The 27,952-nt window shown below is 41.7% G+C and overlaps 1 protein-coding gene across 1 annotated transcript in view; it reads left to right on the top strand.

The window, feature by feature from the left end:
- The window catches only part of ntng2b (netrin g2b), a 77,451-nt gene that overhangs the window by 37,703 nt on the left and 11,796 nt on the right, over positions 1-27,952 (top strand). Inside the window, exons 3-4 of the mRNA XM_069673917.1 lie at positions 3,176-3,348; positions 5,924-5,953. Of these exons, the coding sequence (XP_069530018.1) occupies positions 3,176-3,348; positions 5,924-5,953 (203 nt within the window). The remainder of the gene's footprint in view (positions 1-3,175; positions 3,349-5,923; positions 5,954-27,952) is intronic.

Here is a 27,952-nt window from a genome sequence, read left to right as displayed (position 1 = left end):
TGCAATGGAAGTTGTTGATGTTTTGAGGCCTTGAGAAATCCGCTGTAAGCGACTAGGACACAGGGTCCAAAAAACCATTCATTGGCTGAGCAAGCTGTTTGTTCTCTGACATCACTTCCGGTCAATTGTGTGAAAACTACAGAAAGATAGACATGAAAATGCTATGTCATGCCATGTGAGGTGAGGAGAGTCTACATGTCATTCCTTACATCGGATTTGGTCTACTTGTTATTTAGCGGGCTGCACTAGTAGAAAACAAACGATAAGAGGCGGGGATCGCTTGGACGGCTGTGGCAAAGTGGTAGAGTGGGTCGTCTCTCAATTGGAAGGTTGGGGGTTTGATCCCTGACTGCTACAGTCACATATCGAAGGGTCCGTGGGCAAGACACTGAACCCCAAATTGCTCCCAGTGGCATAGCCATCTGGTATGAATGCATAGATCCTGAGTGGGAATTGGCACTTAGGTCATTGCCATCAGTGTGTGAATGAGTGTGAATGTGACATGTAGTGTGTAGCACTCTGAGTGGTCGGAAGACTACAAAAGCGCTATAGAATTACAGTCCATTTACCATTTACCATTGTCTGTTTCTAACATGCAGCGTTCAAATAAAATTAAAGAAACAGTAAACATTACCCCCTGATGTTTATCTGATATAGAGGTTTATTATTTTGAATAACGAGGAAGTGAGTATGAAGAAGTACAAGAAGACATGCGTGGGGCAAACTTCTGGAAAAGTTGCGGCGATTTATTAAAACTGCAAGGCCGAGCAGAATGCGTGGGGGTTGGTTAAATTCTGAGGGACTGTTTAATGATTACATTAGCAGTGGATTTAGTTAAGATTAGGAAGAAAGCAACATTCCATCAATGTAAATTCATGGATCCATTTCTTCTTTAACCTCAGGGTACGTCAACTGCACCGATAATTGACAAGAGGGAGGCCATTTCCGCTCGTACGCTCCAGCCATTAGGCCCGTAAGACACACACAGCTCGGCAGCATACCTCGAAAATCACTCTGTATCCTCAGTATTGATTTTAAACTACAACTTTTAGATCCTGCACTCAGTGGCGCTTCCACTTTTAAGATGAGACGGATGAGATTTATCACCGGCGACGCAGGAGATGAGAAGCGGTGATATGTTCGCCGCTGTCACTCACTCAACGCAGGCATTAGTCACCGTGCCTCTGCTTCTCTGATCTGTTGTCTGTCATCGCCGCTCTCAGACACATGCATCACAATCACACAAAGCAGAAACACACACACACCTGTCTTAGTTCCCACACACACACTCTCTATTTTCTCCATGAAAAAGAGATGTTCAATTTCCCCGCTCGCTAAGTGGACAGCTCGTGTCCTTCAGATAAGTGTGCAGGAAACAAGGCCTTGTCGGTGGATGGATTCTCCCTGGCACGTCCTGTCAGCTCGTCCAGGTGATCAGAGAGGATCGTGGGTAATTTATAGGACCGAAGGCAACAGTGTGATACGGCGAGACACAGCTCACCATGATCGACTGTCTGCACGTTTTTCCTGTGAAGCTTACTGTGTTTGTAAGGTTCCGTCATTGTTAGTCGGTATGTAAAGTAACGCTGTTAAACTAAAAAAAAACTGATGAGAAAGTGCAGATTACTGTGAGGAAGGAAGATTGAAGTAGTCATCTCGCCAGAATACAGGGCCCATTCTTTGAATATTTGATGCAGACGGATAGCTGTTCACTCCAGTGGAACAAACTGGATTGGAGTCCAGTCGCTCATCTGGAAAAGGCTGTAATTTGAAGTCGTCACTGCAGAATGTCCTTAAGATCCTCATTTCCTTTCCGGGCAGAACTTCCACCTCTGGATCAGCCCAACTCGGCCGGGGTCGCTGGGGTCGCACACGCATTGTGTTTATGCACGCACACACACACACACACACACACACACACACACACACACACACAGACGGTTGAAATTCACAGCCAGTAATTTAAAACATCAACCGGCTCCCACATGGTGGTGTTAGATAAAGAGTTGGTTAATGGATTTCCAACAATCTTGGGCCTAGAATAGTTTGCATTCAACTTTTTGAGTTTCTGTTAGTTTTATTTATTTATATATTTTCTCTCTCTTTTCCTCTGCTCTGGAATTATTTAGCGAGACAGCAAAGAGCAATTTTTTTTAAAGTTGTTTCCTGTATAAAAAGACACTTCTCACTGAAAAGATTACGCATAAACTAGTTAGATATTGGTTGTAAAATCTTCCATAAATTGTCGGGGGATTGTGAAAAGTACCCAGTATAATTTCCCAGAGCTCAAAGTGACATCTTCAAACGTCCTTCCAGTCCTTAACCCAAACATATTCAGTTCTCTATAAAGAAAGATGAAGAAAAGCAGCAAATCTCACATTCGAGAAGCTTGGACCTGTGTTTTTTTTGTGTTCTTGCTTGAAAATCACAAGTAGTTGCCAATTAAATTCTCTGTTAATTAACTACTTACACCGCTTAATAGTTACTGCTCCACATTCAGCCAATCCGGATGTTTGACTGTTGGTACATTTTGTGAAAATAGTTGGAGTCGTGTTTGATTTTTTCTCCTCAGTTAGGATTTAGACCGAAGGGCTGCATGCTGGTGAAATCAAATGACACAGAATCAGATGGACTGGCAACTGTACAAACTGCACGAGCAAACATCAAACAGAAACGGGTTCTGTAGCTTTGCCAGTGAATCTCTGAGAGAAAGCTGAAATCGAGACCAGAGAATTGCACTCCACATAAAGAACTGTGATATTCTCCTTTACGTGTAATGTGTGTGACATCACATTCAACTCTCACTGCTGCTTTCTGCATCTTACTGATCCACGCATCGGTATATACACCCTTTAAACCACACAAACATTATATATTCACAAAAGAAAGATACTTTAATTATTAAGTTTTTCCAACTTCTAACTCTCCTTGTCAGGTATATAATGTAATTTATGCTCTGTAAGGAGAAAATGCATGTTCTGTGAGACCTTAATCCCACGATTTTAATCTTGTTTTACATATATTACAATATCGCAATTCTCCCACAAAGGATTTTTTCTGGGTGTAAAAATGCTACTGCAATATACAGCATCATTAATATAGCATTTACAATCAGTGTGCAGTCACAACTTACACCTGCTGCCTTGTTTCATGTCTCTATTTTCCTTTCTTTAAGGTGTAAGTGTAACCTCCACGCCTCCCAGTGCCTGCTGCTGGATGGGAACCTCCAGTGTCAGTGTGAACACAACACCACCGGCCAGGACTGTCAGCGCTGCAGGAAGGGCTTCAAGGCCAAGTCCTGGAAGGCAGGTTCCTACCTGCCTACACCCAATGGAACCCCAAACACCTGTAAGTACCCCTTTATCTGTTCCTACTGTGTTGATCCAACTCATCAGTCTCTACTGTACTGCTTAGCCCTTTTATATGACTTATCTACAGTATGGATAAAGGTCAATCTCCTTAAAGAGGGGGTATTATGCTGTTTCACATTTTAAGACATTTATATAATGTTACGATGTTGGATATCCAGACTAAACGTGGGTGAAGTTTCAAATCTGTAGGTAAAAGTATGTTGGAGTAATCCCCAGGCCTCTCAGTTCAGTCTGCAGGCTGCTGTGAACGCCAGGTTTCAGTGACTTCACTAAAAGGGACAGAGCCGACTGAGTCGTTTCAGGCAGAGGCTGTATGAGGGCCTGCACAGAGCAACAGTGTGAGAAAGAATGATGAGTTTTTTTGACTGGAAATTATGCTAAGCTACTCCACAGATCTCACAGAGTGAAATATGAAGCTTGAAATTAGCATAATACCCCTCCCTTTAACTGTAGCCACCAACCTACTCTACCTGTGTTACGATACTTAAACATGTTACAGTTCAAAAATACAGACAGGATGTTTCCAGGAAGGGACTAAGTCCTTAAACAGTGCTGTAGATTTGGGATGATAACTGCAAAAAATACTTTACTTACTCTACTTTCTCAAATCTACAGCTAGCAGCCAGTTAGCTCAACTTAACAAAAGAGTTTTAACAGAAGGAAAGAGCTAGCCTGCATCTGTTGAAAGGTAACAAAATGTGCCTACCACCTCTTCTACGGCTCACTCAGCCTCAGCTGGTGTCCTGGCAACTTCGTCAAGCTATGAACTAATCCAGCACATAGCCCTGTGTAAAATTGTGAATTATGTTTTACATGGCTTTGACACAATAAGAGAAGAAATGTACTGCATGTGGCTGGAGTCAAGAAAGATTAAGGGTAGAGCTGTGATATTTGAATTAGTCAGCTTAAGAGGAATTGGTGGGCAGATCTTTGTTACACTTACACTTCCTGTTTCAGTGTTTTCAGTCATTCTAAGCTAAGCTAACCGGGTGCTTGCAGTAGCTTCAGTTTTAGCATAGGGCCACTGTTTGTGTTAAATAAGTGCCGATTAAAAATTTTAATTTAACTGCAGCTTTATTTTACAAGCTCATGACTGCCCCATTTACTGCTAGCCCCGTTAGCTGAAGCTAGTCTCTTAGATGAACTCATTTTATGTGACCTTTGTGTCCTATTGTAGTTTAGTTTCGTTTTTAATGTTAAGCTAGGTTTGTGTCCCGAGAGCTAACAGTGCTCCAGTTCAGAATGCAGTAAACTAGTGTCTAGTGGCCAGTTAGCTTTTATTTCAGGTAGTTAACCACGCTAATGTTATGCTAGCTTGACGTCTTTTTAGCTGATGACCACAAACTATAGAGCTAAGAGTGAGAATAAACTACACTGAACTTCAGAAAAGCTTTGATGTTTGCTTCACAGAAACCAAGATTCTTCTACTCCAATTGGAAATCTTTATACTCACAGTAACAAAGTAATTTCTTAATTGTTTATATTCTGTTTAGTCCCTCTCCTTCTATTACTATGCTAATGTTTGCTACTATAATGATCTTAGATTCTCTAGTGGCCCAAATGCAATTAATTTAAATCTTTCTGATCAGAGCTGATGGATCATTTTCACTATATTTCTTTTAAACATGCAGGAAGTTGTTTTGATTCTTGATTGATGAACGTAAAAGGTTTTTTCTCACAACTCTGAGGCCCTCATTGAAAAACAGGATCAATGGAGCGAGTTGAAAAGAATGGAGTAGTTGAGAGAAAATGACGGAGACTGAGCTCTCCGAGTTGTCGTCACCTCGGTGCAGAGAGCAGATCAGAGCGGTGTAAAACCGTGGGAGTGCGTGGGGGAAATCCTCTTGGAGAGTGTAGCCCGCTACAGTAGCTAGCTCTGATAAAATAATAATCTAGGGCAGCCCCTCCCTGGTTTTTCTCCTTTCACACAAACACAGACACTCGCATGCACAGAGAGAGAGAAGCACACACATACACCTGTACCTGCACTCACACTGTGAAGAATGGCTCTATTGTCAGCCCTTTTTTATCAAGCTTTTGTTCCAAGCCAGGTTCTAATGGTACTGACACACACCTTCAGAGCCCATTACCACCCTTTTAAAGTCCTGAATCCCATTAGTGGTACTTTAAAAATTAAAATGTTTGCAAGTTGCGCGCTTGAAATGCTACACAAAATGGCCATGGCTCACGAAACGATTTGGTCCCTGCTGGTTGCATTATGCATGCCAGGCTTAGCTAACTATAAATACAATCTTGGAAAAAAAATAAATATGCAAGAAAGGCAAAAAGTTTTGATTCAAGCGTGGCGAAATTGTAGCGTTCTCTTAAAACATGCATTTATGATGAGGACGACTGAGTGTGAGGGGGGTTTTCGGGGAAGGGTAACAGGTTAAATTGGGGAGTATTTAGGAGGAGGAGTATTCTGCAGAGCAGCTTTTAACATCTCTCCGCCACCTGAGTCTGATGAATGAGGCAGAGTCGAGTCTTTAGGCAATTTGTATGCATAAATAAACAAGTTCTCATCTCCTCTTCCTCTCCTTATTCTCTTTCAGGTACGAATGCTGGTTCGCCCTCCGGTTCTAGTAAGTAATAACGCAAAGCAAAGCAGAGGAGCTGCTATTTCTGTATCATCTCTCTCCCTTTTTGTTGCATTGTTTTTCAAATTTAAGTTTCAACCCCATACCTCACCCTCTCTATGCCTCCTAAACTCTCCCCTCTCTCTCCCCCTGTGATGTTCAGCTGGCTCTCTAGTCAGTCGTTTCTCTTTTTCCTGCATCTCCTCTGTCAGTGCTGCAGCTTGGGCCCTGTGTGCTTCATTATTAATAGGCCTCTCTGTCGCCATGTCCTTTCATCACAGCACATCACACTAACCTGCACAGGAGGAATTCTTCCACAGTTCTGCTGCTTCCCTTATTCAGACTAAAGACAGCGCTGGTGATGGATTGAAGAATTGGAGGGTGGGGGTGGGTTGGGATGGGAGAAGGCTGGATGAGGATGGGTGCTGGAGAAAAGAGGCAGAACGAGAGAGGAATGGGAGAGAGGGATGTTGGCATATGTTAGTGTGTTGTAATGCAGTGTGATTCTGGGTGAGGAGCTCGGGGAGGCAGGAATAAAAGGGAATTTGATTAGGGATTCTCTCTGTGGAGAGGCTCTCAGCCTGCGAGCTGTTAGACAGAAACGATCGGCAAAGTGGCAACATCAACCCTGACAGCACTGGGCTTTTCTCCACATGGCCGGACAGTAAAAGGCTGCTGCATGGATAGACTGAGCAATTGGACTGCACTGCAGAAGTCTGTCTCCTCTCACAATTAGATACAATTGTGTGGCTATTTGGAAAAATAATGGAAGGGAAAGAAGTGTGCTTGCTTATGATAATCAGTTTAGTTGTTCGGTTTCAGATTCCTACAGATTCAGTGTCTCTTTGTTAATCATTATTTTTACCTCTGTTGCTCATTAGTTACTAAATCAGCTAACACATGTACTGTCCCTAAAGCTGAAGGTGAAGCTGAAGGTGAAGCTGAAGGTGAGGGCGAACCCGAGGGCGCCACAACCACCTCAGAAGCCAAATGGTCCCCAGCTCTTACCCAAGAGCACTTTGGAGACCCTCAGGAAGGTGTGGAAAAGAAAAGTAGATTAGCCCTAGGTAGATGTAGTGTCACCTAGTTTCTTATTTCAAGTCATTTTAATTGCTGAATCCTGAATGCAACATTTCAGTACACAGCAATTGGTTTTATACATTCTCAAGGTATCTTTTTTCTTTTAAGTCTTCACTCCTATTGGGAGAAAAATTATAAAAAGCAACAATTTGACATTTTGTGAAATACACTTGTTTGCTGTCTTGCACAGAGTTAGACTAGAAGAACGACACCACTCTCGTCTGTTTGTCAAATATAAGCAACATCCAGCAGCTTTGTGTAGCTTAGCATGGGGAGAGAGCTAGCTAACAAAATCCACCTACTAGCACCTCTTAAACTCAATTAGTAACACAATATATCTTGCTATGATATCAAAGTGTAAAATAACATGTTTTACACATAGTTTTTTATTAATAAATATATATAAATTCGACTAAACCAACAGGATTTCGTGTTGATTGGCGAGCTTAAGAGATGCTGGTTCGGTTAATGTTTAAAAGAAGCTAGCTTATTCCACTCTTCATGCTAGGTTAGGCTAAGCAGCGGCTGGCTTTATCTTCTTATTTGATGGCCAAAACAAGTTTACTTCTATTGGAAACAGGTTGAAACAAGCTAACTAGACTTACAAAAAATAGGATAACTATTTATAAGTTACTAAGAAAGATTCAAATCTGATCATAAACTGCTCAAATTAGCCCCGACTTCACTAGCTAACTGCTAACAGATGCATAAAGTAGTAACTCGTAGGCTACTTTTAGTTTTACTTCTAAGTTCTGGTGTAAAGAAGCTTAGCAGTAAAGTTTTGAATGTACACAGTGGGGTATTGTTACTTCTACTTGATTTAAAGAAACAGGAACTGGCCAAAGCAGATCAAATGAAACAGTGGCAGTGTTGTGATAAAACAAATGTGTGTGCGTGTGGATGTGGTTATAGGCGCTGACAAGCAGTGTGTTCGCGTCTGTGTATATTTCATACATAATTTAACCGCAACTTACTGAGGACTTCAGACGTACATCGGCTGTTTGCCCGGCCGTATGACTCTCTGACGTCAATGTCGGGTGGTGGTTGTCCCTTGTTGAGTGTTAAGGCGTCAGACTGTATGGACAGTCAGACTTTATTTGTTCTGACAGACTGATTTTAAGCAGCGCAGGACGGATGCGAAGAGTCTGTCAGCCGCTTGAACGTACAGTCAAGTGGACCTGAAAACCCCGGCTTACCCTCATGCTAAATTTAAACCTGCCATCTTGGTGGGCAGCGGACCTCTCATGTTCCACCAGAAAAGCACTTAGGACGTGGGCGGAGCTGGGATTTCGGCTCCGCTGTGATGTCAACAGACTTTTCCTTTTTTTTGTCTGAAGGAAATCCATTAAGAGCGTTTGTTGAACAGCACAGCACTTTTGTTGTTTGGCTGACATCAGTAGGGAACTCAAATAAGTCAATGATTAGCTGTGATTTAGGAGGGGCTGACAGAAGCTTTAACACAGGCCTGTGTAAGCTTTTTAAAGGCCGCTGTGAAGGACACAAGCATCACAGGACATCACATGTAGACGCGCTGTTTAACAGTAAGAGCCATTAAGGGAGGATTAAGTCAGATTTTCAATGAATGTACGGAATCTTTTTTTTCTGTGAACCTGTTAATTATTTAATGACACAACATGGTGAAATTTTTTTATAATTTTTGTCTGACATTGGAAAAGCTGAAATCTGAAATCAGGGTGCCATTTTTTTTTCAGTAACAAGACTAGGTCAAAACCTAATATGTGACTGACCGCATCAATGCACGCTTTTCGCTGCGGACGTAGTTGAGGACAGCAGACGAGCAGCGAAGGAGCAGCCCTGCCTACTCCCTGAACAAAGTATCCAGAGTCGTATAGACAGAGAGTCGCATCAAATATGCTCCAGCATCTGCCATTGCGATGTCGCAACTCTCTCTCTCTACGGCTGTGAAAGCACCGTCACTCAGTCAGTCAGTCACATACAGACCCACGTGTAGGGCTGACCCCGGCTGTCAGCACCCCTGCATTTTTTTTCCTCGTGATCACCAGGGCGCAATTTGTGGTTGCAAAAATTAGTCCGATTTAATGGAAACAGATGAGAAAATGACTCGATTGTTCAGTTGATTTACAACAAAATATGGATTCAATCTTTAGTGTCTCTAGTCTGCTTGAATACAGCATGATGTTACTTTAGTAAGTTATGGTCTCATTTAGATTAAAACAAGTGATTAAGCCGGGTATGCTTTAGGGCGTGGCTGTGATTAACAAGCTTATACCAGTGACTGTATATATAGATGGACGACGCGTCTCCATGTGCTCTCATTGTACGGAATTGATGCCAAAAATCTTGCGATGGTGACGTCGTTTAGTCGGTAGTCCACAAATCAATGGCTGGAAACACAGTGGCTACGTCCATTTCTTATATACAGTCTATTATATTATTTGATTTTCAAAACTGCAGATTCCTTTTCTTGTAATGACTTGGATTAATCGAACAATCATTGCGGCTTTAACCCCCTGATAATTATCTTTTAGTCAGATGTCAGTTGTATCCTGCTTGGACAAAACTATAATATACATTAAATTCATTAAATCACTTACTTCTCATTCAGGACAGCACAAAATATATACAGTTTAATTCATTGAATTTGCGAGGTATAAAATTCAGTAAAACATATACAGACGTAACAACTACTCAGCTGCACTTCTGGGACACCCGAGATGAAGATCATACCGTACCTGCCTTTTTTAACTCAGGTTTAGAGAAGTGTAAGAGGCTTGAACCTGACCCTGATGTGAACAAACCCTTGTTATCTGTGTGTGTGTGTGTGTGTGTGTGTGTGTGCACATGTGTGTGTAGAGTTATGGCGGGCATATGGTGCAGTTCTATGAAACCCATAAATCATCCTCATCCCCTCCTTTTCCTCCCGGGGATCTGAGGTCTTAGGTTCTGTTCTAACCCAGCGGCCGCCAGTACTGTTGTACACACACACACACACACACAGACACACACACACACACACAACTTTTATTGTATCATGTGGCTGAAGGGCCTTTGACATTAACAACTAGATCACATTACAACATTTCTTATCATGAATAGTGTAATAAATAATCTTAGTTTTCTCTTTAAGGCTGCTTTTAAAGATGCGTTCAAAGCATGTATGTTATTTTAAAATGTTAGTACCAGCAATACGTTCACAAAAAATGTCGTCTTGATCTTTAAACTGTGCAGCAAAGTGTTAAAGCAGCCTGGGGTTTTATTGTTCAATTTTTCATCCGCAGAAACATCGCTTATATAAATCATATTCGCTGTATTATTACTTTTCCAGGAATCTAAAAATGCTAATCCAAGCTTTGGTATGTTTTGTCGGATTTTACACGAAGATCAGTGATAAGATTTTAAGTGTGTGCAGCTGAAGCACATGTATCCTCGCTCACATTACATCTTACTTACCATGCCATAGTAGCTGCGCCCTTTGTCATGTCTCTGCCCCAGTTAAAACACTGAGCATGCTCAGATGAGGATTAGCGACCTATTGGCAAGGGAGGCTGATCCACGGAGGCCGCAGCCGATTGGTCGGCTAGACAGATGGGCGTTTGGCGAAGGGGGGGAGGGGAGGTCAGCGAATCCAAATCCTAAAACCTAGTCATACATCTACCAGGCAGCCACCATGACCCCGCGTGACCCTACTTCATCTCTGCATCAAAATCCGATCCCATGGCTGCAGAAGACCCTGAATACAGATACAGCACGAGCACACACGCACATGTATTTAACAGTAAACACTGCAGATGTATTACATTAGATTAACCACGATCACATCTGTGCAGCGGCCTCACTCCTGTCTGTTAAAATCCCTGCATTTCCATAAAAACTGAACTTGCCCTTCGACGGGAGAGAGAACGGATCATGTCTGGAAAATCATGTTACATATTAATAACATCCATGCTGTCACTCCGTCCGCCGCCATTAGCAGTTCTGGCAAAATGTTAACTGCTCCTGAATCACAATGGCTTCATTAGAGTGGAGCTAAATCAATGTTTAACAGTGTGGTAATAAATGAAGGGAATGCTAAGACTGACAGGTGGCATTAAACATTATTGTTATCATTTCTCAGGCTGTATTAATGCGAGTGACAAATGATCTCATTATATGCAAATGGAAGAACACCTAGAAATGTGTCCGAGTGGAGTACACGCACATTATTCTCGCTGTGTGTGTGTGTGTGTGTGTCCTGGGACAGTCCATCTGTACAGAGAGACAGACACATGTCACAGGATTACGTAATGAATAAGCTTAGAAGGCCAAACATTGCATGAGAGAGTGATGGCGTTGTTGCATGCCTGTAAATGACACTAAGACCTTGCCTCCACCCTTTTACTTTCACACACAGAGTCCGTTGCCTCCAGCAGGCCCGATTCTGAGGCTGGAAACTCACATTTCAGCTCCCTACACCCTCATCATTTTGATCTCATTGAAGGTAGGCACATGCAAAGGTAGAATGACTAATTTAGTCCCGACTGCAGTGATTATACTGGAATAGATAGTAAACTCCTGCTTTTATTCATGCTGTAGAGCTTATGAAACCCAAGATATAAAGCCTGCAAGATCCCCATTTCCTGCGCCTGTTTGACGCTTTCTCCATGTCTGCTTCCCAACTGTCAAGTTTGATCAAAAAAAAATTTACTTTACTCTGGAAGTGGACAACTTACTGTCGTCTAGGGAGCGGACAGATTTGAACTAAATTTTTATGTAGTGGTTTGGATGTGGAAGGAGTTTTATGACACGCGATTTGTCCCAGAAAGTGTTATGAGGCAGTTCTGGTGCACTTGCGACCTTAGATCAAATGTTTTAAAGGGATAGTTCGGATTTTTGGACACTAAGCTGTATGAAATACTTGTGGTGGATGCAAAGCTATTAGCTTACTCATCGAGTCCAGTGGTCAGAGTTCAGGCCAGTTCCAGTAGTTCTGGCGAGATGCCAGGGTAATGAAACCAAAAAGTTTTACCCTACAAAAACGGCACCTTTTTTTGTCACTATTTTCTCTCTTGAACAATCTAATTTCACTACGCCTGCAGCAGGCCGGTTTCACAGCTGACGCGATCTATCAGCTGTTAAATTTAGCGTGTTGACGCAGGTTTTTCAGACCCGAGAAGACCCTTTTATAGATGTCAATTGTCTCTGTTCCCATTGCCAGTGGAGTATACTCCTGTCGGTCTCTTTTCTGCTGCGTCAACATCTGACGTCACACATGCGCCGGAGACAGGGTTAGTAAACAGTGAAGATGTTACAGTGGTTAGGTCTTTATTGTATCCATTACTCATTCAGTCTGTGTATCAAACTCAGCGCAGACAAATTTGGAACGATGTTGGAGCGCTGCTCAGCAGGGACGGGCTGAATTTGTAGCTGAGATGACAAGGAGTCGCAGAAGTTACCGACGGAGCATAGCATCGCGCCGGAAAGGGGGCGGAGATTAGAGCGTCGACACAGGTTTTGTGTTCCCTTCAATGCCAATCGGAGCCGAGGCGATAATTACCCGGGTCTACTGCAGAGTCATGTGACCCGGGTCTGAATGCTGATTGTAGCCTTTCCCATTAAACAAAAAAGCCGGGTGTTAGGTTTTTTTTTGACCAGTTGGAAAAAGGCTCAAGAGAACACGCTGGAATTAGTAGGAGTGGAGACGACGTTTGTTGTCACAGAGGAAAATACATGTCAAAATAGTGATTTGTGAATTTCCTGGCTGTCGTATTTATAAATTCTATGTTCGGAACCGGCCAGAACTCCGACCACGGGACTCTGTGAGTAAGCGAATAGCTTTGCAACCACTACATACTAGCAAGTATTTCATACAACTTAGTGTCCAAAAATCCAAACTATCCCTTTAAGCAACATTTGTTGGTCGGGGACCAAAAGAATCAGACCTGTAGTAACTGACTGTTATAATAATACCGCAGTTCATGACACACAGCGTCAAGCCTGTTCACGGCCAGCTGTGTGCAATGTAGAGAAACAAAGTATCAAAAAGTTTGCAAGGGCGGGGTAGAGATGTCAGTGTCAGTGTACGCAAGAGTTAACATGCAGTCTTGCAGAGTATGCAAAGGCAAAGTGTCTCGCATTAAAATTGTTGTTTTCTCCCATTAACTAACTGTTCAATAAAAATGTGGCAACCAAACTCTTTTATATTTCCATCATAAAAAGAAAGATGTGATGATGAGCCGGGGTATCAGAACAGTTAAACTTGTACCAGTAGTTTTATGTCTTTAGCTGATGTTGTAGTCAGTTATTGTTGCACTGTACAGAACTCTATTTATGGGTAAATAATTGATTCACTGCTGATGTGAATGAGATTTACATAATTATTTTTCCATCTCTCAGATTTCAAGATGACAAAATTGAGTGTCTGCAAACACATATGCACACATCCTTACACAACATTGAAAGTGTAAAACAGAGCAGTACACTTTGACAAACAGTGTGTGATTTCATTCTACTACCATATTAACAATAGTCACACCTTTAACAGTCACTGTGTTTTACAGGAAAAAAAATCACAATTCTCCAGCACTGAAAGGGTTGTGGAACAGCTTTAGAGTTTAGCCGATCTCAGCAGTGTGAAATCACACTCTCTTTGTGCGTTCTCACTTCTGTGTGTATGAGCGTGCATGCTGTGTGTGTGTGTGTGAGATAGGCTTTCTTTAGATAAACAATCTGAAGCAGCATCTCCTATGCTAATGTCTTAGCCCGCTCATCCTCATTGCATTTACATTCCCTGTCCTCATGCTACTGATGCAACAGACAGCAGAACTCAACCAGCAGAAACCAGAGCTCAACCTCCCTGACAAATAAAGTGTTACCATCCCTGCCCTTTGTCTAAGCCTCAACGGGTACACCACAGGGCCCTGTGGAATCGGTTTTAGTTTAATTTTTTTCCCCAATTATACTTTTTTGTTTCATATTTTTTCAAATTTTTTGTTTTATGATTTAAGCATATTTTGTCATCTTTTTATTAAAGATATAATCTGGAAGATTTTCATGTAAATAAATGTCTGTTAAGTCTCTATCTATCGCCTCATGAGGTAACACTATGGTGACAGAGCCCATGGCCCACTTTCGCTGAAAGAAATCACAAGCGGCGCCCAGTTAGTGACGCGTTTTCCATCACCCAGCAGTGGTTGGTCTGCCAGAGAGGGTAGGCGGAGCTAAGCGGCTGCTTTTCCGGTCCCTGCGAGTGCTGCGAGTAAACAGTAATCTACTATGGCTGAACAAACAAAGAAAAGATCGATGACTACAGATACAACTTCAACAATAAGAGAAAATCCAAAGAAAAAGAAACAAACTCGACGCTCAGATGAAGCAAACAGTCTAAAAAGGAAAGCGACCGTCAGCGAGGAAAATCAAGAGTTACAACCGGAGACAACCGTGGACGTCACACATGCAACACTGTCTGGTTATCTGGGAAGTGTGCTCCCGTAATTACTGTTTATCGCCATAGGTGCCGCCAAAGAGAACGTCACGGAAATCTTCGAGATTACCACTTTAAGATTATGTTTTTGGCCTTTATTTGATAGGTTATTTGATTGGGAAATATGGGAAGAGAGAGTGGGGATGACATGCTGCAAAGGGCCGAGGGTCAGGGTCTAACACGGGGCGGCTGCGTCGAGGGCCGAGCCTCAGTACATGTGACGCACAATTTAACTCCTGAGCGGCCCCAACAGTTCAATATTTTTCGAGGGATGATAGTCTGCTCTAAATTTAGAGTCAAATTCCTTTGGTTCCCGGTATAACTTTGCCCAGCTGACTCTGCGTAACCAAGTTCTATTTATTTGGCTTAACACAATGCTATGGAAAACCCTATATTTATATAAACTGCATCCACATTTTGGCAAACTCCATTATTTTCTGCATTTCAGGGTTGATTCGTTTTGTTCTGTAATTAGCTGGTGTTTTTCGTCTTACAGAAATCATAGGCTAGTTTCCATCAGGGGAATGAATCACACTTCATGTTACAGCACAAGTTCTCCCTCCCTCAGCACTCTTTCCATCAGAGGCGCTAGAGGCACCAGGGGAGTTCACACCTTCTGAAACAATCCCCGACCATCCACATCTGTCTCACCCGGTCCCCGAGGAGCCCACACATCACTCAGTTCATCATCACCGCCACCATTCCATCACGATAGAGTCCATCCTCCATCCCCTGACTCCTGTTTACCATCATACAAGCCTGTCGGAAACTGAGGCCAAACTCTCAGAGACGAGGCACAGCGAGAGAGGAGGTAAGGCACAGCCATCGCTCTAGATGACAGTAGATGTAGAGTAGAGTAGATGCTGTCAGAAAATACAAACATCTCATTCCGAATGAGGAGATCCTTCTCGTTTTGTGATGGTTTTCGTGGCGTGGAAACCTGTCAGAAACAGTCAATTACTCGGGCGGTGAAAGTCAGTTTCATGCTGTCATAATGTAATGTTTTTTTCAGCGTCGTATCGTGTGTCATGGACGCACACTCGATTCGGGTAGTGGCAGTGAAATCTGGTTAACGTGGGTGAGTGAGTGAGAGCGGAGAGAGGAGAAAAAACACTCCGTATAAGCACTTGCAGGGGAGGATTTCTGAAAGCCTGAGTTCAGTTGACATTGTCTTTGCATCATTCAGAGGCACTGAGAGGATCGAGGAGCATCGGCAACGGGATCAGAGTGACGTAAAGACGTGATAACAGGGAAGACAGAATTAGGGCTAAGGCCCGGCTCAGATTACAGGAGTTTTGGGCTGATATATACCCAATTCGCCCCCCCCTGGCAATCAAAGGGAAACTCTGGTTTGGGCCCTCGGTCGGTATTGATGTTCGGACCGGATTATGTGGTAATGAGGGGTTTATAGATCCAATCCTACACCTCCTGAACAACTTGCAGACTCTTCTGGGCTGTCCTGAGAGGATTTAAAATCTGGATGATTATGTCAGCGAGACCACAATGGCCAAAGAGAGAGAACAGGAAACGGCTGAAACGGAGCACGGTTAAGATTAGAGAGAAGAATATTTGTGATGTTTCTCCTTTTAATCAGTATAAATGGTTGTCCCTACCTGGCCTAAGCCCATAAAGCGACGTCCCTTCTTCCAGTCAGTGTCGAGAAAGCAGGGACTCTTACTGCTCCGGCCGCCTGCGTCTGATGTCGGGGCAGTTCGGGGGCTGATCTGATTGAGATTAATGCCAAGAACTGTTCAAATCACTCCTGCCCCCAAGGCAGCAAGGGTTACTGAGATTAAATGCATTTATGCTCACTGCTGTGCTACATCAGCCTTTGAAACAACCGTGATTCAGAACTCTGCTCTCCCACAAGAGAGGTTTTTTTTTTCCCAATCGAGCGTGTGTGCAGTCGTGACAGATGTGTGCGGGAGTGGGAATAGTGGGGCCTGAGTCGGGCATGAGTAGCGCTAAACAGGGGCTACTTTGATGAGATGTAACGATGGCGCGTAGCCAGTTGTGTGAAATGGTCCAGGGTGCTGTGAGAACAGCTGCTGGCGGCCTGTCTCACTGGAGCCCGAGGGAGGGGGGGGAGGGATGAAGAGGAGTGAGTGGGCGGGAGGGAGGGAGGGAGGTTGCCTGAAGGGGGACGCTCCACAGGGGAGCGGGATGCTTGCAGGATGCCCCTCTCTGAAGAAGAACAACTGCAGACGTACATCGCCTGCACAAACACACCTCAAGGGGAAACACAGATGGAAGCGTGCAGCCCTGTACTCTCCTGCGGTCCGGTTATCATTAGTCCCTCAATGATATGCACGGTGTGGTCGCGTCATGCGATTGGTTATCGTTTGTTTTTTCTCTTAATCATCTCTGTGAGGAGGACCGTGGAGTGTAGATTTATTGAATCACGCCTGCGTCGCAGTGAATGAAAAGGTAAAAGGAGGAGGAGGAGGACGGATGATCCATAAACTGAACTAGTTTCACATCTCTCTTCTTTCATTCGTGCTCACTGTAGCCCTAAAAACATGGAGCAAAGGATGCTGGGAATGGCATAAAGCCCTCTGGGAAAGTGGAACATAGAGACAAAAAGAGAAATAAAGGGAAATTTTGAGCAAGAGGCAATTAAAAATGCAGTAAAAGCGGGGTTGCGTGTGCTTAAGTTGTCTCTGGTACCTATATTGATTTGGGCTGTTGCACCAGACAGAACATTACATCTCAACATAAGGAAGTACACCCATGACAAGATGTTACTGTTGTCCTAAACAGCGAATAGCATCTGATGAATATTCATATTTCAAGTAAACAGTGGGAGAGTATCAGAACAAAGAAAAAAGCACATACGGAGAGTAAGACCACGCGGCAGTCAGAACATTTCATGACATTCAGATAAAAGGAAGTTCATGTCATTTTTTTTTTTTCACACCCAGACTGAAAGAGTAGCGATGAAGGAGTTTCTCAAGCCTCTCTGACTTTCACAGCTTTTTCCCAAGCCCGGGGCTGAGGCCCCTGCAGGGGCGATCCGCTATCTGACAGAGAGAGAGGAAGAGAAGAAGGAAAACAAAGTCTCAGAGGAAGGCTGGAAGAGGAGAGAAGGGCAGATGATATCAGTAATCTTTACCCGCTGCAGGATCAGCCTAATTATAAAGCTCTTACTAGTCAGGTTGCTGAGAGAGAATAGCATGTTAAATACCTCACATGATGCTGATTGTGGTGTTTCAGTCTTTCATAACTCTGAGGGAGATGTACATGAGACTCATGGCCACAGGAGCTCACACCGGCACCACTGGGAGGGAAGAGAGGCGGCGGAGATAACAGAGAGTAAAGCAGAACACACAGGTATTTTTCACATGTCAGTCCACCGTATTCACAAGATGACATTTTGTTTTGACATCATGCTCAGGGTAAAAACCTAAATGTACTGCTGGGTTATAGGTTTTCAACTCGTGTAATTATAGGGAATCTGACAAACTGCTATCATTCCAACGTGTCCACATTGTTATGGTTTGTTGCTCAACTTCCTGTGCTGGGGGAATTCTGCTCTTAAAGTTTATCTGGGAAAGGAAGCTGAAAGCGTGAAAGAGACAAGCCATTGTACTCAAGCACATCCAAGGACTGAGGTCAATGCTCTGAGGACGGAGCTAAAGGAAGTATTCGATCTTCTCTGGGTAGCGCTCATATGGCAACCGTGTGTGTGTGTGTGTATGGTGAAAATCTGATAATGGTTACAGGGTAGCTAGGTTACGAACCGTGATGTTCTGTTACCAAGAGGTTATAAAAGCAAGCACCTTCTATGTTTGTTCAGGTTTTAGCATTTAACTCATTCGAATGTACAATTCGTGTTTTTGCCTTTTTTTGGCTGATCTCTTAAATATTATTTTACAACACTCAGTGGAACAAAGGAAAGTTAAATTCAGGACATATTACAAGTTAAAACAACAGATTCAATGACTTATTAGATACCAACAGCGAAGACATTACAGTTAGCATTTAAACATTTCTAACTGTCATTACTGTTAGAAAGCTACCATTACCGTTAGCTTGCTACCATTACTGTTAGAAAGCTACCATTACCGTCAGCTAAAAAACATCACTGTTAGCTTGGAATCTAGGCCTTTCCTATCATATTGTATAACATCAATTGGTAATGTAAGCTAGGGGGTGGTTGAATGCTAATATTAGCTGTTGTCAAGTAGAAGCCAATCTCGGATCCCATCGGCTACAGTCTGACGACAATATAACCTCTGGGGACAGCGGTGAACATGCCTGGCGGTTAGCGATAAAAGACTTCCAGTTAAGACTTCCTTTTTTAAGGCATCCTTCTGATGCATTTTAGGAAGTTGGGAAATCTCAACGTTGAACGGCTTTCGTGACACCACGTTGAGGGAATTTATCTCAAGTTAAATTTTAGCTGTAGAACAGATTGCTAGCTGTTAGCATGCTGTCTGTTTGTAGAGATTAATAAGAAGCTAAATCATCGTCAGATGACGCTGATGGGAGCTGGGATGTCATTACAGCGTTTTGCGCTCCGCCTGCTTTTGCTCTCCGCACGGACTGTTTTTCCTGCATACGCCGCAGCCTGCTGGCACGTGATTGGTCAATATTACTCGGACTACAAGCGTAGTACAAACAGAACACTTGCCTTCCTGGAAATCCACATCCCTGCTAAAATAGAGATTAAATAGTAGCTAATGACTCATCAAAAATGTTGAAATATGATGCAATACTCCTTCACATTTTCACCATCCATCGTCTTTTTAGTTGCTGTTCAATCAGAAAGAGGTTTCCCTTTCTTATATGACTTTCAACCTGGAACACAGCAGTACAACATTTGAGTTTCCCACTCTGAGCGTTATGTCAGAGGAAAATGGACACTGTGGGAATATGGTGAATGTAGATTTATGTACTGTAGTTGACGTTTGTGGCGGTAAACATTCAGTAAATAAACTTGTGTTATGAGATAAATATGACAGAAAACTGGGAGCCTAAACCTTGAAAACAGAAGTGTAACTATATTTATCTTTTCTCTGATATGAGTCTGTCAGTCAACATAAGCGACACAGCTAAATCATAATTTTAGCAGCGACAGTAGTGTCATATTTTCTATCTGAGACTGAAGCTGAAGGGCATGAAATGAAAAACTCACAGGAAGAGGAAGTAAAAGTGGGTATTTTTTTTCATCTAGGGTGCGGTACTGACAAATACTGAGCATATATAATTTAGAGCGGAATGTTTTTGCTTGTTATGTCAATGACAATTGTGGTATTTCAGTCACCCACAAGTCTGAGGGACAACCGCATGAGAGTCACGGTCATGAAGCCTCATCTGAAAACGGAAAGAAAAGGGAGGCGGAGGAAAGAGAAGCTGAAAAGACAGGTATCACTGTTGTAGTGGTTAGCTGCAGCGGTGCACTTTAAAACAATGAAATAGCTCCTGAAAACTGAAGCTGTATCTAAATATTTGCTTCTTATCTTCATGATTGTGGCGTGGCAGTATCCCACAAGCCTGAGGAACACATTCATGAGAGTCATAGCCACAAAACAACCTCACCTGAGCACGGGAAAGACAGAGAAGAGGAGACAGGTAACTCTTTTTAGGCGTAGTGACCGTAGTGTAGATTTAGACTCTGCTCTTTACGGCTTCTCATCTTCATGATAATTGTGGTTTTTCAGTCTCCCATAACGCACACGAGTCTCACGGCCACAAAACAACCTCATCTGCACACGAGGAGGATAGACACAGACAAGCTGAAAGGACAGGTATCTCTATTGTACGTAGTGTAGGCAACGTTCTCCATGATATACAAGTTGTAGTGTAGTAAATATGCAGAAGGAAAAAAACGTTCCTCGATTTTGCTGTTTCAGTCCCCAACATATTTGAGGGACACATGCATGAGACTATGGGCCACAAAACCTCATCTGAGCACTTGGCGGTAAGGATGGACAAGGAGGAAGAGGAGGAAGAAAAAGCTGAAAAGAAAGGTATCTACTGTGTACGTAGCGGTAGCAGTGTTCCTGTAGATTTCTGTTTGGAAGGTAACCTGGTGTGTAGTATGCATACATGTAGCTGTTTAACCTTACTGTGAGACACCTTGTGTGTCAAACTTTTCCCATAATCCTACTAATTTTACTCCATGGTAGTTTCATATCATCAACAGCTGAACAAACAGGAATCCATAAATCGGTTCCTCTTGTTTGACCTATAAGATTTTGGAGGGTCTAGGAGTTCTTCTGTTATGTTCATGTCATCGTCAACTCCTCCTTGACAGTCCTGGCTGGTCATAAATAATATATTTTAAGATGGAAGCTGCAGGCCGTACAAAATTGGTCCATGTGACTGATTGGACCCCAGGCTGGACTTTGGACATGTCTGCTTTAAAGGGAGCTGGATCCAGAGCCAGAAGGGTTAACATAGACTGAGAGGGTTAACACTGAACATAAGGGCAACACAAGGTGTTGCTGCGTTGGCCATTAACATGTCTGCATCTTTTGACAGGCTGGTTCTCACTGTAAATGTTATACGAAAGGCTGCTTTACCTCTTGTTCTTCTAGTATTTAGTGTTAATCATAACATTGCTTGCATGGTAAGCAGTGGGGGTTAACTTGAGTAATAAAGCGTATTCCAAAACTGGTCTACAATAGCTTAAAGTTGAACTGCAAGAAAACTGTGTTCTGATTGGTCAATTACGCGATCTAAGGTCTGTTATTTCTGTATATCAGAATGCTATACCAACCTGCTCACTGTAGCTGATATGGTTAATTGGTCGTTTGGGTGGCAAAGAAGGCAGCATATTACGACGGAGTATTAGGGCCATATTAAAGACAAAAAAAATAGAGATTACAAGAAAAAAGAAGAAAAAAATATTACGAGAATAAAATCGTAATTTTACGAGAATAAAGTCATAAGAAGAAAGTCGTAATATTACGAAAGTCGTAAAAATACAAGAATAAAGTCGTAATTTTAGACTATTGTTAGCCTACATATTACAAATATCAGAAGACCAGCCATCCACCTGCACTAAAATAAGAAATATAACTTGACAGTCAACATCGTGTGAAGTTCTGCTTGTAAATGATCGCACCGGAGGCTTAACACAACTTAACACACCTGGTAGCATGAAAGCATAGCATACATGTATCTCACGAGAACATTCGAGATCTCCTGCCTAGTAATGCGCAAGCACACAGCTATATATCAATACATAAGTATAGGTTTCGCAAATTCTAAATACTTAATCTTTCGGAACATCAGCACCAGTTTGTCATAACTATCAGGACTCTGAAAAGTGATTTTATTTGAAAATGACTCAATGGCTGGCTGCTCTTCTGATATTTCAAAATAAGATACAGGTTAACCATAGCCTAATATTACAACTTTATTCTTGTAATATTCTGACTTTTTTTCTCATAAAATTACGACTTTATTCTCGAAATCTTAGAGAATCATGTAACCTCATAGGATGATTTTGCTTGTCATTTCATTCACAATTGTGGCGTTTCAGTTTCCCACACAACTGAGGGACACGTACATGCAACTCATGGCCACAAAACCACGTCATCTGAGCATGAGCAGAAAAGGGAGGCAGAGCATGAAGGTATATGCTTATATGTACTGTAGTGGTGTAGAGGTGGATAGATCACCTATGATGAAAAAATAGATTGAACACATTTTTAATGCCTGCTTGCTTTGCTAATGACATGTTAGAGGGACACGCACCTGATCCTCATGGCCACAAAACCTCATCTGAGAATGGTGAGAAAAGGGAGGAGAAGGAAAGAAATGCTGAGAAGAAAGGTATATTTTGTTTATGTGGTGGTTGCAATCTTCTCATTGAATATATCTCATATTTTGGCCTGTTATGTTAGTGGTAATTATGGTGTGTCAGTCTCCCAACATATCGAGGGACATGGACATGTGACACATGGTCACAAACCATCTGGACATGGGGAGGAAAGAGTGAAGGAGGAGGGTGAGGTGAAAGCAGGAAAACCTGAGAAGACAGGTATGTGTTTTTGAGATGTAGGTGCTGTCGTTTACTTCTGATGCAGTTAATAAACTTTTATTATAGTAAGTTTGTCTATTCATGAGTGCGTATCCACGTTTATATTCACATTTGCAATTTGGTTTCACTGCCTCTCATTTAATTACATCATCTCGTCGTGCCCTCTGCAGTGATTTAATGGCACCTCACCGGAGAGTAAGAACCACCAGCTCTTTATCTGGATTCCTTTGAGTCCTTATATTCATACAGAAATAGTGGACGGTAATCTACAATAATTCATATACTTTTTTGCCGATTTTCTGGAAAAACAATCTGCACTTGCTTGGAAAACGATAAATAATAAATTAGTATGTTTTGGTGGAAATTGTAAGAGAGAGGAGAGGAAAGTTCATATAAAAACTACAGCAGGCAATTTCTGCAGAAATTGGAGTGTAAATGCTGGATGCTGAAAAGGCTGACGCTGAACTTCAATGCTGGGTTTAAACTTGAATAATAACAGTAATATATTAAAGGAATATGTGGAATATTTTAACACTTGTTGAGCAACTGCAAAACTGAATTGCTGGTGCTTCTAGGGTGCTTTTGCTTAATATGACAATGGCGATTGTGGTTTGACAGTCTCCCACAATTTTGAGGGTCACAAAACTACAACCCTCATCTTAGTGCAGGGAGGAGGAGGAGAGGGAGGAGAAGTTTCCTTGTGCTGCAGATGTGCTGTAGTTTTTACTGCAAAATTAAACTCAACACAGCAAATCATATTCCCCTAAAAAATGTAAAACTGCAGAAATATATATAAATATTTGTTTCTTATTTAATGACAATTGTGGTGTTTCAGTCTCCAATCAACTACATGAGATTCATGGCCACACAGCTGCTACATCTACGCATGGGGAAGGAAATGAAAAAAACACAGGTATTTTTTGTTGTTGTCGCAAATATACTATAACGTGCGTGTAGTGTTGCAAATACTTATCTGATACTTTCACCGCGAGTTAAACTTCAAAAACAGCAAAAAATGTAGAAACCACAAAGAGTCAGTGTTCATTTTAGGATTTCTGAGCAAATATTTAAATTTACCTCGTTTTGTTTATTATGCTTGTGCCAGTTTCCCAACCTGTCCATGGGACTCATGGTCACCAAACACCGTCCTCATCTCAGCATAAGGAGAAAAGGGAGGAGGAGCATAAAGGTATACCATTATATGCACTGTAGTAGTGTACTGTAGTGTAGGTAGCCTGTAAAGATGGAAAAACGTATACCACATGAAAAATTGCCCCCCAGGAAAAAACAGGAAAAAAATTCAGCAAAATTTGTAACCGTTAAGATGATTGTGGTGTTTCAGTCTCCCACAATTCCGAGGGGCATGTACATGACAGTCACGGCCACCAAACTACAACCTCGTCTGAACACGGCAAGGAAATGAAGGGGGAGGAGCATAAAGAAATAAAAGCTGAGAGCAAAGGTATCTTGGCAACGATCCTGTAGATGTTGAAGTTTAATGTGCAGTGCTAAACTTTTATCACAAGTAGAAGTCAGTTTATAGCAAAAATGGGCTAAACTGCAGAAATGCTTCTTATGTTGATGATGATATGGGTTCAGTCTCACAAAACTCTGAGGGACACGTGCATGAAACTCATGGCCACAAAACTACAACCTCTTCTGAACACGGCAAGGAAATGAAGGAGGAGGAGCATAAAGAAATAAAAGATGAGAGCAAAGGTATCTTGGCAATGATCCTGTAGATGTTGAATTTTACTGTGCAGTGCTAAACTTTTATCACAAGTAGAAGCAAAAATGGGCTATAGAGCTGAAAAACTGCAGAAATGCTTCTTATGTTGATGATGATGTGGTTTCAGTCTCCCACAACTCTGAGGGACACATGCATGAAACTCATGGCCACAAAACTACAATGTCAGCTATGCACGGAGGAGAAGAAAGGCCAGGTATATCTTTAATATGTAGAAGTGTTAATGTTCCTGTAGTTTTATGTACTGTAGTGTATTTTTTCCTATAGTTATATAAAACTTTTACCACTTTACACTTGGCAATATAACTCAAAAAGTGGGCACATAAAAATACAAAACAGCTGAAATGCATCTAAATTTTAACGTCTTATGCTGATGATGATGTGGTTTCAGTCCCCCAAAACTCTGAGGGACATGTACAAGAAACTCATGGCCACAAAACTACAACGTCACCTGAGCACAGTGGAGTGGAAAGGCCAGGTATATCTTTTGTATGTAGAAGTGTTAATGTCCCGTTAGTTTTATGTACAGTAGTGTAGTTTTCCTTTAGTTATATAAAATCTTTACCACTTTAAACATGGTAATAAAAAATGGCTGCCTGGAAACAGGAAACTGCAGAAATGCATCTGAACATTTGCTTCTTATGTTGATGATGATGTGGTTTCAGTCTCCCACAACTCTGAGGGACACATGCATGAAACTCATGGCCACAAAACTACAACGTCATCTGTTCACGGAGGAGCGGAAAGGCCAGGTATATATATTTTATATCTAGAAGTGCTAATGTCCCTTTATTGTTATGTAATGTCGTGTACAGAAGTAGTGTAGTGTTTTCCTTCATCACTTTAAACTTGGCCACCTACACCAAAAAGCGGGCGCATATAAATACAAAACTGCCGAAATGAATCTAAATGTTTGCTTCTTATGCTGATGATGATGTGGTTTCAGTCTCCCAAAACTCAGAGGGACATGTACAAGAAACCCATGGCCACAAAACTACGTCATCTGTGTATGGAGGAGAGGAAAGGCCAGGTATATCGTGTACATTTAGAGTTCTAATGTCTCTTTAGTTTTATGTACTGTAGTATAGTTTTCCTTTAGTCATATAAAACTTTTAATACTTTATACTTGGCCACCTACACCAAAAAGTGGGCACATAAAAATACAAAACAGCTGAAATGCATCTAAATTTTAACGTCTTATGCTGACGATGATGTGGTTTCAGTCTCCCAAAACTCTGAGGGACATGTACAAGAAACTCATGGCCACAAAACTACAACGTCACCTGAGCACAGTGGAGTGGAAAGGCCAGGTATATCTTTTGTATGTAGAAGTGTTAATGTCCCATTAGTTTAATGTACAGTAGTGTAGTTTTCCTTTGCTTATATAAAACCTTTACCACTTTAAACATGGCAATTTGCAACAAAAAATGGCTGCCTGGAAACAGGAAACTGCAGAAATGCATTTGAACATTTGCTTCTTATGTTGATGATAATTTGGTTTCAGTGTCCCAAAACTCTGAGGGACACATGCATGAAACTCATGGCCACAAAACTACAACGTCATCTGTTCACGGAGGAGCGGAAAGGCCAGGTATATATCTTTTACACCTAGAAGTGCTAATGTCCCTTTATAGTTATGTACTGTCATGTACATAAGTAGTGTAGTGTTTTCCTTCATAATTTTAAACTTGGCCACCTACACCAAAAAGCGGGCGCATATAAATACAAAACCGCCGAAATGAATCTAAATGTTTGCTTCTTATGCTGATGATGATATGGTTTCAGTCTCCCAAAACTCAGAGGGACATGTACAAGAAACCCATGGCCACAAAACTACAACGTCATCTGTGCATGGAGGAGAGGAAAGGCCAGGTATATCGTGTATATTTAGAGTTCTAATGTCTCTTTAGTTTCATGTACTGTAGTATAGTTTTCCTTTAGTCATATAAAACTTTTAATACTTTAAACTTGGCCACCTACACCAAAAAGCGGGCGCATATAAATACAAAACAGCCGAAATGAATCTAAATGTTTGCTTCTTACGCTGATGATGATGTGGTTTCAGTTTCCCAAAACTCAGAGGGACATATAGAAGAAACTCATGGCCACAAAACTACAACATCATCTGTGCACGGAGGAGAGGAAAGGCCAGGTATATCGTGTATATTTAGAGTTCTAATGTCTCTTTAGTTTTATGTACTGTCGTATAGTTTTCCTTTAGTCATATAAAACTTTTAACACTTTATACTTGGCCACCTACACCAAAAAGTGGGCCTATAAAAATAGGAAACAGCCAAAATGTATCTAAATGTTTGCTTCTTATGCTGATGATGATGTGGTTTCAGTCTCCCAAAACGCAGAGGGACATGACCATGAAACTCATGGCCACAAAACTACAACGTCATCTGTGCACGGAGGAGCAGAAAGGCCGGGTAAATCTTTTATATTTAGAAGTATTAATGTTCCTTTCGTATTATGTACTGTAGTGTAATTTTCATTTAGTTATATAAAACTTTAACCACTTTACACATGGCCAACTTAACCAAAAAGCGGTAGTATAAAAACAAAAAACAGCCGAATTGCATCTAAATGTTTGCTTCTTATGTTGATGATGATGTGGTTTCAGTCTCCCATATGCAAGAAACTCATGGCCACAGAACGACAACGTCATCTGTGCATGGAGGAGAACAAAGGCCAGGTATAACTTCTATATGTAGAAGTGTTTATGCCCCGTTAGTTTTTTGTATTGTAGTGTAGTTTTCCTATAGTTATATGAAACTTTTACCACTTTACACTTGGCAATTGACACCAAAAAGCGGCCGTCTAAAAATACAAAACTACCAAAATGCATCTTAATTTTAACTTCTTATGTTGATGATGATGTGGTTTCAGTCTCCCATGTGCAAGAAACTCATGGCCACAGAACTACAACATCATCTGAGCACAGTGGAGCTGAAAGGCCGGGTATATGTCTTATATATAGTACTGTTGATGTTCCTGTAGTCTTATTTGCTATAGTGTAGTATACCTGTAGTGAAAGACACATTTTACTACTTTAAACTTGTAAATGTCTATTGTAAAACAGCTGCCTGAAAAAAGGAAGTTGCAGAAATGCAACTACACGTTTGCTTCTAATGTTAATGATTATCTGATATTGCAGTCTCCCATGTACATGAAACTCACGGCCACAATACACCAACCTCATCTGTGCATGGAGAGGACAGAAAAGGTATTTGTGTTGCATGTAGTCGCAGCAATGTCTCAGTAGTTGTGGTGCACTAAATATTTAGTACATAAACTTTACTTTTGAGCTAAATTTGCTAACTCCAAGCGTTAAATGGGCCACATACAAAACAAATGCATCTAAATTCATGTTTCTGTTCAGCAGCATGATAGCCTGTGGGTAAACTTGGGCTATAAAATCTTAATTTGGCACAAACACTAGAAACATACTTTTAAAGATAGAGGCAAGAAATGAGGAGGAGGTTCGAGTGAAAAACACAAATATATGTGGTTTAATTTGTCGAGAAAAAGAGCAAAAATCATTTTCAACATGCTGTTTTGCTTGTTATGTCAGACCCCCATCATTTTGGAGGACATGACAGTCATGGCCACAAAACCTCATCTGAACATGGGCATAGAGGTAGGAAGAAGAAAAGGAAAGGCATACCTTTTATTTGTAGCTGTGGCTACATATATTTAGCTCATATTTGTTCCTCCAGCTATTTCAGTAATAATTTTGGT

Source organism: Semicossyphus pulcher, unplaced genomic scaffold (assembly GCF_022749685.1).
Source record: "Semicossyphus pulcher isolate SPU_LCO1_2020_fin unplaced genomic scaffold, fSemPul1.0.p SCAF_22, whole genome shotgun sequence".
Classification (NCBI taxonomy): domain Eukaryota; kingdom Metazoa; phylum Chordata; class Actinopteri; order Labriformes; family Labridae; genus Semicossyphus; species Semicossyphus pulcher.
This window is presented reverse-complemented; position numbering and strand designations above follow the sequence as displayed.